Source organism: Cinclus cinclus, chromosome 12, assembly GCF_963662255.1.
Source record: "Cinclus cinclus chromosome 12, bCinCin1.1, whole genome shotgun sequence".
Classification (NCBI taxonomy): Eukaryota; Metazoa; Chordata; class Aves; order Passeriformes; family Cinclidae; genus Cinclus; species Cinclus cinclus.
In genome coordinates, this window is record NC_085057.1 from 12,318,293 (window position 1) to 12,330,849 (window position 12,557).

The 12,557-nt window shown below is 35.6% G+C and overlaps 1 protein-coding gene across 2 annotated transcripts in view; it reads left to right on the forward strand.

Moving 5' to 3' along the window:
* DNAH12 (dynein axonemal heavy chain 12) overlaps positions 1–12,557 on the forward strand; it is a 58,007-nt gene that overhangs the window by 22,735 nt on the left and 22,715 nt on the right. For both annotated transcript variants that reach the window (XM_062501027.1, XM_062501026.1), the window contains exons 29-43: positions 200–309; positions 938–1,121; positions 1,852–1,992; positions 2,915–2,998; positions 3,092–3,280; positions 3,918–4,037; positions 4,797–4,985; positions 5,631–5,782; positions 6,485–6,623; positions 6,711–6,877; positions 7,967–8,222; positions 8,434–8,733; positions 9,452–9,630; positions 11,185–11,377; positions 11,468–11,629. In XM_062501027.1, the coding sequence (XP_062357011.1) occupies positions 200–309; positions 938–1,121; positions 1,852–1,992; positions 2,915–2,998; positions 3,092–3,280; positions 3,918–4,037; positions 4,797–4,985; positions 5,631–5,782; positions 6,485–6,623; positions 6,711–6,877; positions 7,967–8,222; positions 8,434–8,733; positions 9,452–9,630; positions 11,185–11,377; positions 11,468–11,629 (2,565 nt within the window). The remainder of the gene's footprint in view (positions 1–199; positions 310–937; positions 1,122–1,851; positions 1,993–2,914; positions 2,999–3,091; positions 3,281–3,917; positions 4,038–4,796; positions 4,986–5,630; positions 5,783–6,484; positions 6,624–6,710; positions 6,878–7,966; positions 8,223–8,433; positions 8,734–9,451; positions 9,631–11,184; positions 11,378–11,467; positions 11,630–12,557) is intronic.

Below are 12,557 nucleotides of genomic sequence, written 5' to 3' on the forward strand. Positions count from 1 at the left end.
AAATTGTAGTTAAATTCTGTTCTAACACATGAAGTACAAAAGTGGGGATTTTTTCCTCCAGGAAGTTTGCTATATTCTGACTAGTACTATTTTAGTTATTAATTTGAAGCCCTTTCTGATGAGTATCAACACTTTTATTGTTGTGCAGGACAGTCATTTAAAGTAGCAACAATAAGATTATGATTTGTTTTTGTTTTAGGATTTTCTAGAATGTTGCAATGAATGTTGCACTCAACATAATGTCCAACCTGTACAAACTTTTATGCAGAAAATTATACAGACATACGAAATGATGATTGTTAGACATGGGTAAGGTTCTCATCACTGCACTAGCTGTTGTAATTCTAACTTATACTGTAGCAGTTATTTATATGAAGTTATAGAGGGTTTTCAGGGTGGCATAATACTCCTCTTGGTTCCAATCAGCTTTGGAGCAGCTGATTACTGATACTGCTCGTGCATGTCCCAAAATTCTTGTGGATGTATATCTGAGGAATTGTGCTCTTCCTGATATCAGAAGCACTTGCACATGATTTTAGGTGCTGATATCAGTATGGCGAAAATTCAGGATGGTAAAAGCTTATTTGTATTAAAATATTAGTTGTCAGATCTGTGCCATTTTATTCCTAGCTTTTATTACAGAATAGCAACTGTGTGGAGGAAATATATACAACATGACATTAGCCATATGACGGTTAATATTGAGCTCATTAATTAATATTCTCTGTAAGATTGTGCAATCAATTTGCATGTGCAAAAAAACTGGGTTTGTGGAAAAGATGATTTTAAATTCAAAGAAAATTTACTTGTTTCCCTTTTTGCAAATTAGATGAAAATTAGCTTTAAGCATATGTTTGATACTGTTGGCCCTCATGTGATCTGTAAAAGTGTAAATTGCAAGACAGATTTATTAATAGCAGGATTGTTTTCCTAACAGCTTCATGCTGGTGGGGGAGTCATTTTCTGGGAAGACCAAAGTTCTACATGTGCTGGCAGATACGCTGTCTCTTATGAAAAAGCGTGGTTATGGTGAAGAAGAAAAAGTAATTTATAGAACTGTTAATCCAAAATCAATCACTATGGGCCAGCTTTTTGGACAGTTTGATCTGATATCCCATGAGGTAATGTATGTTTAAAAAATAATGTTTCCTGTATATTATGTTTCTATTATTATGGATAGTAAACTCATGAATTCTTAATTTTATGATTTTAAACACGGGTGAGAGCACAATTGTAAATTTTGCTTTAATACTTTGTGGCCTGTTTTTAATTAGGATATTAAAAATCCAGTACTATGTGTGCCTGCAGTTATATAGGTTTAAATATCCCAAAAAAACCCCAATACCATTTTGAAGGTCATCGTCCTCTTATAGTTACACCCGTGCTAGGAAATCATATCGAACATAATTGTATTAATTTTTCTATCTTTTCTTAACTAGTATAGTCAAAGAAATGCAAAAACTCTCTGGAAAAATCTATGAACTCATGAGTTCCCAAGTGTGAAACTTAGGTTTGGAGTAGGAACGATATGAAGTAGTAAATGTCAAATAGTGAAACTTAGGGTGACTCTGGAGAGAAAAAGATGCAAGACAGGGCAGAAGTGCTTCTAAGTTTCAGTAGACTGAATTGCTGGTCATTTTTGTATTTTTTTCAAGTGATTTATTTTTTTAATTTGCTGATTTAATACCCTCAGTGAAACTCCAAAATTACATGCTGCTCTCTGCAGCGTAAGAGGAGAGCAGTTAAAAGTGAGGGATGATGGAAAGCAAAGGGAAGGGTTTCTGTGGCTGGGAGCTCAGGTTGAACTCAGTTCTTTGTCTCACTCCCCATGGCCACATCCACCCCTGTCAGTGGACAGACGGGGTCGTCGCTACGACCTTCAGGGAATTTGCGTTGTCCGAGAGCCCCGAGCGCAAGTGGGTAATCTTCGATGGCCCCATCGATACTCTGTGGATAGAGAGCATGAACACGGTCCTGGATGACAACAAAAAGGTATCAGTCAGGGGAAAGAATGCCTGAATAAAACTGTGTTGTTTTGAAAATATTCTTCTACATATAAAACCACAAATACCAACTGCAGTGCCTGATTTTTGAAAAGAGCAAGTGTAAGATGGCGTTGGTGACAAGTCGTGAGCTTTTGGGGATTTTTTGTTTGTTTTTTTGGGGTTTTTGTTTGTTTGTTTTGTTTTGTTTGTATTGGAATCATGATCACAATATCAACTCATTGCTGAAAACATTAATTATGCAGTATTTCCTTAATGCCATAACATAATTTTTGAACATAAATAATTGACATTCAAGTGTCAGAAACTACAATTAATTGTATATTGTAAGCTCCATTATTTCTAAGACTGCACAAACTTAGACACTTTTATTTCAAGACAATCCCAAGACACAAAGGGTTGCATTTTCAAAATAATGGCTTCTGAAGTCAAAATTGTAACACCGCTTTTGTAAATGGGCCCTAGTTATCTCAAAGCAAATATAAAAATTAGAGATAATATTTGAACTTATAAGTTCTGGATGATAATGTGTCAAAATACACAAACTGATCTCTTACTTTAGTATAAAGGGTAGTGTATTTCCAGCTGGAATGCTTCAGTATTAGCAGCAATAGATGCAGATATCTTTTGTCTTTTCTTCTTGCTGTCTTTTCTTTATCCTGTCTTATGCAAGATTGATTGTAATGAACCTACTGGTAGGTTACTATGGAGTAGTATGGTTTAAGTAAAGAATTTAGCTAAAACTTGGTAAGAATCTATTGCTACAAGTAGTTAGACATTTTATATAGTTGACCTTACCTTTGATTTTACTTGGTTTTGCCAATTTTCATATAGAACTCTCCTGTGATGGGAAGTGTAATTTATTACTATTTTTTTTCCTCAATCTTGCGTATTGTTTTTTATCTTTCAAGCTTTGTTTGATGAGTGGGGAAGTCATCCAAATGTCCCCTCAGATGACTCTTATTTTTGAAACGATGGATCTTTCCCAGGCATCAGTAAGTTTTGTATTTAATGAAAATAAAATAAAAAATAAAACAAAATTCAGTCTATTACATGCACAATAAAATGAGTTTACCATTTCTCCTTAGCCTGCTACAGTCAGTCGTTGTGGCATGATTTATTTGGAGCCTTCTCAGCTGGGCTGGAGGCCAATTGTTACCTCTTGGCTGAGTAAACTGCCTGAACCTCTGAACTCAGAGGAACATCAAGATCTTCTGCAGAGACTTTTTGATTGGTTGGTACCACCAGCATTAAGAGTCCGTCAGAAACAGTGCAAGGTATGTTTTGCCATTTTTTTTCTGTAGTAGTCAGTGGCCATTTCCAATCTGTTACCCTTGATAGGAGGTGACTGTTCTCTCATGACAAGCATAGTTATAATGAATATGCAGCTCCTAGGACCAGTTTGAAGAGTTTAAATGAGAATGTCAACTAAGGCTTGAAATTTGATCATAGTTTTCATCTTCTTATTTTCAAAAGTAAAGTAAGTAAAACACTGCTTAAAAATTCTTCCCAAGAGAATTTTAGTACATTTTTCTCTCTTTAAAGATGTCATGTTGTATAAGGAAGTACTTTTTAAAGTTTTGGGGGAAATGTGTAGTTCCTTGCCAGCTCAGTGTGACAGTGCTTAGAATTTTGCTCATGTTTTGCTGTAGTAAATTCTGTGGGTTTTGTTTTGGTTAAGGATATTTAATTGTAGTGGTCACATGGCAGCCATGAGCATGGTTGACAAGCTAAAGGTCTTGGCATTTCAGTGACTGAGGAGGGCAAATTATCTTTTGAGTAAAAGTCAGTGTAAACCTTGCCTTCTAGTATGTGTTCAGAATTAACTAGCGATCTAATTGTTTTAGTATTTTGTCTCCAAAAGGTAAATTAATGGAACACAAAGTATGACATCCAGCCTTTTAAATCTCTTAGGAACTGGTACCTACAGGTGATGTCCATGTTGTAGTAGCTCTCACACGGATTTTTGAAATGTTGATTTGTCCAGCTGTGCAAGAAGATCCCTCCAACAAAAGCATCCGTGCCTGGATTATGGTTGGTTTTTTAACATGGAGCAAAATGTATATTTGTTTCTCTATATGTTAGTTTTCCAAACAATTTTACTAACCCAAATAACTTTAATTTGTGAATAAGAGATATGTGAAACAATTTTACTACCTCCTTGTTCTCTCTACCCATAGTCTGGATAAGATGGAAGTCTTACAAGTGACAAATATGATTTAAAAATTTACTCTATTTCCAATTAAATGGGATAGTGTTTTTATTAAATGTGCCTTTTAAGTAACCAAGAAATTAGTTAAAGCAGAGGTTCTTCTGTCTCTTAAAGGAAATAAATATTAATGCGACACTGATTGCCTGTTTGAGCAAAATTTCTGTGTAAGAGGGTTTTCTGACAGTTGTATTAGTTGGATCCTCTGACCTTGTATGATTACTCTTATGAAAAACTGAAGAAAGTAGAATGTGAAAGTAGTTATTTAAAATTAAATTAGAAAATTCCTAGATCCTGGTTTGCCATTAGAACTCTTCTCAGGCTTTGTCATGTGACATACTGCTGTGTGTAGTGGCCTTTATTTCTTGTTTTCTCTCTCTCTCTCTTTCTGTCCTTGAGTAAGATTGTGTGCTCTGTCTACAGTCAGATTTCTAAATCTTTTTAGGCCAGGGATATTCAAGGGCAATTGCTAACATCTCTCTGCTTAACAATATTTTTTAGAATTACATTTGTTAATCAGACTGTACAAGATTCATGTAATGTGTCAATTTATGAGACAGTTACTAATTTTTCTGCCTTTGCAGGGATGTTTTACATTTGCCACAATCTGGTCCATTGGTGGAACTTGTGATGGTGACAGCAGGACAATTTTTGATAATTTCTTGAGGGAAACTTTGTCTGGGAAATCTGAAACAAATCCTGTACCAGAGAATTTGGGAAAATGGGAGTGTCCCTTAGAAGAGAAAGGCTTGGTCTATGACTATGTGTATGAGGTAGGATTGGCTTCTGCATCCACTAAATAGATTCTTACAGTCCTAATAGAAGGAAAATGCAGCCAGGTGGGTATTTTAACTTTACAAAGCCTGTTGGATATTTTAGAGTGTTGGGTGGGTTAAATCCCATAATGCATTTTTAATTTCTTTTTCAAACACCAGTGTACTGGCCAATTTTTTAATAAGATACTAAGATGTACATTTTGGTTATATTTGTAATACAGCCACTGTTTATTTCTTCTGTAAGCCAAGCTCAGTTGGCAGATTCAAATCTGCTTTTGTAGAGAAGGAGTAATGTGGACTGTTCAGAAGGAAAGCAGAATAGTAAGGTAGTTTGTGTTACAATTTTTGTATACAGTACCTGTTAGACTTCCTTCTTCTCTTGTTTTTTTGTTGTGGTTTTCTCTGTGTGGTTTTTTTGTTTGTTTTCACTGAACAAAGTTTTTGAGAAACGAAGGTGCAAGTTTACATATATACTTTAATTCTTTATTAGTGAGATAAAGCAAACCAAATGTATGAACTTTTGAAACATCAAGTATTCATTCATTTATTAAAATCCATTACTTTAATTTTTCAAAAGTGAAGTAGTAGAGAAAACCTTTCATATGTATAACAAATCTGTTCTGCATCTGTGTTTCTTCCTAGCTCAAAGGCAAAGTGGGTTGGACTCACTGGAATGAATTTATTGAACGAATTAGTTACAGTGATAAAAATGTGAAGATTCAAGATATTATAGTCCCAACCATGGATACAGTTCGCTACACCTATTTGCTAGACCTGTTCATTACCCATGGAAAGTAAGTTGCTTCACTACAAATGTCTGAAGTGAAATTTGATCATTGGTAGAAATATCTCTTATTCTTTCCTTTGAGTTCATTGTTTTTATCAAACTCTCGGTTTATTTGGCCTTTTAAAACAGACATTTACTACAGACAAAAAAATTTGCCCAAAAGCCTGGTTTTAGTTTTTTTTTTTTTTGTGAGACGTATTACAGTATTTGCAGTGTGATGATGCTGTTAGGACAGCCCAAAAATTGTTGCACCCTCTTTCTACTTTGGCAATTAAATACATATTTTAGGATTTTTTTCTTTGATTAATCTTATCAAAATCAGTTATATTAGCCATGGTATGATCATATAAGAGAATGAAATAAAACTCACCTCAGGTTCCAAGGCTGAAAGCTTTATGGGGTTTGAATTAATGAAAGACCTATCAGGAGAAATGTGTCTCCCCTGTGTGTTCATATACTCCAACACCAGTAGAATGAGGGAATGAAAAATGTTTATTTCTCCTCCCATTTTCTTGATGGTGGAAGCAAACTAAAAATTATGAGAGGGTTTAATGAATGCCTTAGAACACTTCAGTTTCTTCTTTAGGCAAGTAATATTTTTAGAAGTGGAAAAAGAAGGGCAAGTTAGTAAAACGCTTGATTTCTAGCTGCTTTTAGTTCACAGTGTTGGTTTCTGCAGTCTGTGTGCTCTGTTTTTGTCTTTGTGAAGACCACTGCTACTGGTGGGACCAACAGGAACTGGGAAATCTGTGTATGTCAAGGACAAGTTAATGAACAACTTGGAAAAGGAGCGCTACTTCCCCTTCTTCATTAATTTTTCAGCTCGAACCAGTGCCAATCAGACTCAGGTTAGTAGAACAGATAATTTTGGTCTTGAGGAGATTGTGGACATGGATATGGAATCTGTGTTCTGAATGATCCTGTCTGCATTGCAGAACATTATTATGGCCAGGCTGGACAAGAGGCGCAAAGGAGTTTTTGGCCCTCCAATGGGAAAAAAGTGCATTATTTTTGTAGATGATATGAACATGCCAGCTTTGGAGAAGTATGGGGCACAGCCTCCTATAGAACTCCTAAGACAGTTCTTTGACCATGGATTTTGGTAAATACTTGAAATACAATTGAATTTTTTTTGTTCCTGTGTTTGCTGTTACACTTAATTATTCCCTTGAATTTTATTTTCAAAACTTTTTTGAAGTGGTTTGAAAATGTTAAGGTAGATTTAGTTTATATAAAAATGCAATATTTAAAGTTGAAGCCACTTGTATATTATTCTCTAAGGATTTCTCAGTTTAAGAAATCCATGATCAAATTCATTTTGAGTGTTACAGAATGTTCTGTTGTTGAACTTCAACAGAGTTAGTATACATTAAATAAAATTACTCATTTACAATTTTATTATTTAAATTTATTTTTCCCGTGCACTTTCTTGTTCTTTTTCTTTCTCTTCCTCCTTAGAGTGAGTTGGCAGTTTCCTGTACACATCTATATATGTGCAGTTCTTTAAAACTTCTGGTTTTATTTCTTACGTTGGTTTTCCCTATTGCACATTTTTCTATTAGTCACTAAATTTTTTTTAACAAGATCTCAAAATGTAGTTTTTAAAATTCGCATTGAAATCAGATCTGACAATAGGCTTAGAATAAAATAAAAAGTTGGAAGTCTTCCCTGCTTTTGAGGTTTCTGGCTTTGCTTATATTGGAAGATTGGAACACGTGTTTTCCTGAGTCTGGATCATTCTGTGATTCCAGGTACTCCTCAAGTACAGATATTCTTGTGATTGCAGGCACTGCTCAAATATCTGTTGTTCTTAAATAGAGATAATATATCTTGACAGGTTACAGTTCTAATGCTCAAAATTTCATGTCAGGTTTTACAGAATGCAATTTAAACAAATAATCTTTCTTTTGGGCCAGAAAATGACACGTTGGTATTAACTGGTACACAATTAAAGGACTAGTTGGGTTTTTTTGCTTTTTAGGAAGGAGGGGTTTTTTGTTTCTAAAAAGACGAAATGTATGGAAATATATGTTATGTTACATAATGCCTACTATGTTTTTATATATATTGTATATATATTTTAACTACTTTTGTTATGCGTGCAGACAGTGGTCTGCCAGATAGATGCATCTAAGGTGTAACAAATGTGTTATATCTCTATTCAAGTGTCACATGGCATTTCATTTTGAAGGTATGATTTTAAGGACACCTCTAAAATCACCCTTGTTGACATCCAGCTGCTGGCTGCTATGGGGCCTCCAGGGGGTGGGAGGAATCCTGTCACCCCTCGGTTCCTGCGACACTTCAACATTTGCACCATCAACTCTTTCAGTGATGAAACAATGATCCGCATCTTCTCTTCTGTAGTCGATCTTTACCTAAGGATTAATGAGTTTCCTCTTGATTTCTATGCAACTGGAAATCAAATTGTCACTGCCACTTTAGAGGTAAGAGGCAAATACCTTACTGGAAATTTCCTTCAGTTTGTTCAATAAAGTTCCTTTGGCTCTACAGTTATGTAGTGTGGAAGGTTGTTGGGTTTTTTTGTTTTTTTTTTCTTTTGAGAAATAGCATTTTAGAAGGCATTTAGGAACATGGTAATAATACAGTTTGGTGTTACTTTTTTATTTTGTTGTTCTCTGTTGTTGTTATCTGAAGGTGTATAAGAAAGCCATCAAAAATCTTTTGCCCACACCAGCCAAATCTCATTATACCTTCAACCTGCGTGACTTTTCACGGGTTATCCATGGCTGTTTGCTCATTAAGAAAAGTGCAGTTGAAAACAAGCATGTGATGATTCGGCTGTTTGTACACGAGGTGTTTCGTGTCTTCTATGACCGCCTGGTGGAAGATGATGACAGAGCCTGGTTGTTCAATCTAGTGAAAGATATTGTGAAAGAACATTTCAAAGAAGCATTCGATAAAGTTTTTGCACACCTGAAGGAAGGAAAGTCACCTGTGAGTATCACGTTTAACCTGTTGCAAAATAATTTTATTGCAAATTTGGACACGAAAGTTAATGTAGGTGAAATTTTGGTTCAAATGCACGTGAAAGTTTGAGTTGAATTTGGCAAAATGTTTTCATGAGGAAGAAAGAGCAGAAATGAAAATTGTTTGGGAGGATTTAACTGTTGTATGTAAGTATTCTTTTCAAAAAATATTACATTTAAAATCAAAGTAAACTTACTACCTTTCCTTAAAAGAAACTTATGCATCTGCATCCTGTGATTGGTATTAAAGTTTAGTATCCAGAATTCTGTATAGTTTTGTTATGTTTTATGCCTTGTCTTCCTTTTTTTTTGTTGTTGGTTTTTTATGTCATTTGAAATTTCTTTCATGTATAGAAGAAATAATTTTGTGGAGTTTGTGGTCTTAGTTGTCCATTTCATAATATACATATGTATGAATTTGGTGTAATCTGAAGGTCATTATTATGAGACTGTTAGTGGTTATTTGAGGCAATTGTTTTCCAAGAATGAATTAAGAATAAGTGTGTAGTTCAATGCAGGAAACATAATTTTGAGGGGGGTGTTGTCTGTGTGTCAAAATATTTGGCGTGCTTATTTTTGTGTTGGGGTATTTGTCTAAATTCTCCTTTGTTTTCTAAAATTCCAGTGAGGAATACATTCATTAAATATAAAACTTGACTTCATAATTTGTTGAATATTTGCCATAGGTAACAGAAGAAAACATGAGAAGTTTGTGTTTTGGTGACTACATGGTTCCAGAACTTGAGGGAGATGAAAGACTTTATGTTGAGGTTCCAAGCATTGAGGAGTTCAGTGATATTGTGGAGCAGTGTCTGGATGAATATAATCAAACCCAGAAAACAAGAATGAACCTTGTTGTTTTCAGGTGTTTATGATCTGTTTTATAAAGAGCTTTAAGCAGTAGTTGATAACTCAGTATATTCAATTTTGTGGACTGTGGTTTTTTTGTATGTCTCCTCCCTTTTATGCATCCTTAAGTGTTAGTGGTGTTACACCTTTTTGAATGGAAGTAAACTGATTTTTCTCTTATGCTTCTCCTTTATCCATCTGAAAGTAAATAATGAGAAGATTTTCTCCTAAGGGGCTTTGAATATTTTCCTTAGTTGTTATGGAAACATTGTGCACTGAGTCAGGTAGGTGCTGTACTTCTCCTAGGCCTCTGTCACTGGATGTCACTGGACTTTCATTCCCAAGGACAGGCATCCCAAGAAGGAGATGTTCACAATCACAGCTGTCTGTCTGCTCTGTTGTTATGTAGCACAGCCGTGCACCCAGCTGGTGCTGCAGCTAATCCTGTAAAACTTTAGATTCTGCAGGCCCTTATTGTTACCTTAATTTGTGATCATGCAGAGCTACAACTGAGAGAGATTAGGAGGTCAAACTCCTTCCTCCTCCCTCTTGCTAGAGATTACCACCTCTTCATATTTGCCACGGTGACTTGACATGTAGATACTTAGTGAAGGTGATTAGGGTTACTTTAAACAGTTCTAATAGCAGCTTATTTTAGTCTAGGTCATTTTGTCAAGCTGGATTTCTGAGTGCCTGTATATATAGTTAGGCTCTCAGTTTGAAGAGCTGGCAGCCTCTAATCAGAGGCCACTTCTTGAGTGTAGAAGCAATATTTCAGTGACCTCACTGAACAGCAGCCAGGAGAGCACATTTGACTGTAGCCTTAGAGTTCAATATCATGGATAACATCTGAATTTGTTTCTGTTATTTTTCTTACCAGTAAAAATAAACAAGATTTTATCTTTCTTGAAATGTTTGAAAGTTTTTTTGAGACTACTTTTAATAGCTGCTCAGCTTGCTTTAATTACTGCATGCCCTGTGCTTAAGCAGGTGATCTCCTATAAGCCTTGCTTCATATTCTGAGATAAATCATGCCTGAATTTTGATCAGGACTCTCAGTAATGTGCAGATACTGCTTCCTGAAGATATTCCAATGTCAATTCTGCATATAAGTTATAAAACATTGTCAGAGGTAGAAGAAAGGGAGATGTTTGTTAATAAATACAAACCATGTCCCCCAGTGGTTACTTTAAAAAGATACTTAAATTGCTATTCTTCGAGAAAGTTACAATTGGTAATACTGCTGTTATTTTGAAGTAGAGAATGAATATTTTCCTTCTCCTTTAACACATTAATCCGTGTAGTGCTCCTGTTCTTACCTCTGAATGTTCTATCAATTTTTAGTAATTTAGCTAAATACTGATATTTGTATGATGGAAGAATTTTAAGTTTTACCTTATTTTGTGCTTCATGCCCACTCTCTTTCTTCCTCTTCTTCTCTACCCCACCCCACCCTGCATTCAGGAATTTGTTGTGGAGGTGCTTCTCCTTGACTTGTGTCACAGATTTATAGGTGCATAGTTGTGCATGTATTTCTGCTCTTCTGGTAATGAGCCCGTTCCCAATGCAGGTACATGTTGGAGCATTTGTCTCGCTTGAGCCGCGTGCTGAAGCAGGCAGGGGGGAATGCCCTGCTGGTCGGAATGGGAGGAAGTGGGCGGCAGTCTCTGACTCGCCTGGCAGCCTTCATGGCAAGAATGTGTGTTTTTCAACCAGAGATTTCCAAGACCTATGGTACAAATGAGTGGAGAGAAGATCTGAAAGTGAGTATTGGCAACCTGTCTACGTTTTGACTTCATTTTGAGGAAGGGTGTGTTTTGGAACGTACAATTTTAACTGCCTTGTTCTTTCAGAGACTTCTGAAGAATGCAGGTGTTAAAGGCTTGAAAACTGTATTTCTAATAACAGACACACAAATTAAAGAAGAAAGCTTTTTAGAAGATATTGACAGTGTCCTCAACACAGGAGAGGTTCCCAATATTTTTGCAGCAGATGAAAAACAAGAAATTGTAGAGGTATCTTTAGAAACTGTACTTAATTTCACCTCCCTTTTTAATCTACTTGGTCAGTTCAGTTTGAAATGTGGCCTTTGGACATTTGCACTCAATTTTGTGGCTTCTTTTTGAGACCTGAGATTAATCAACTTAGTAAACTTACAGAGTAGTTTATACCAACTACAAGCTTTGATTTTGACCTAGCAGTCTGTTCACAAACACATTAAGTTGTGCATGTAGAGAACTTGTGTTGTTCACAAATACTCTGTGGCCATAGTTACTTTTGCAGTGTATTGTGTAGAAGAAGATTGTGCATCATAATGTTTTCATTGATGAGTGAGGTGCAAAGATGTGACATTTTTATTGGAACACATGGCCTGCCTTTCTCAGTAGTAGTAATATTCTCTGGGGCACTAAGGCATCATTAGACAGAATTTCATAGTCCTGACACTTCTATTCAGAGACAGGGTGGGCAAAAGTGCTGCGTGAATTTAGGCTCAGAAGTAAAGATGTAATGTACTCAGGCGAATTAAAAACAAAATTATTTAAAATCAGACTTGGATTTAAACAATAGCAGTCCCAATTTGGGAGGGAGGGGCATCGATCTTTGTATACATCAAGGTGGAAACTTAATGTTAGCAAACAATATTTGAACTGTATGCTGTGCTGTCTTCCTATCTCCATGATGTTTTTACTAAATTAACTAGGTATGCTTCTAGTTGACTTTCAAAGTGGTTCTTGGTACACACACAAATGTTCTTTATTACAGTATCTGTATCACTTGATAGGTGTTGCTACTGGTTTTCTTGCACTTAAGTTATAGAGCGTGTTGATACCTGGATTCATGTATCTTTCAAAGAAGTTAGATCATAATTCTTGTGATCTTTTTCCATTGCTGTTTAATTCTTACCAGGTATATAGTGACAATATTAAAATAATATGGCTCTTT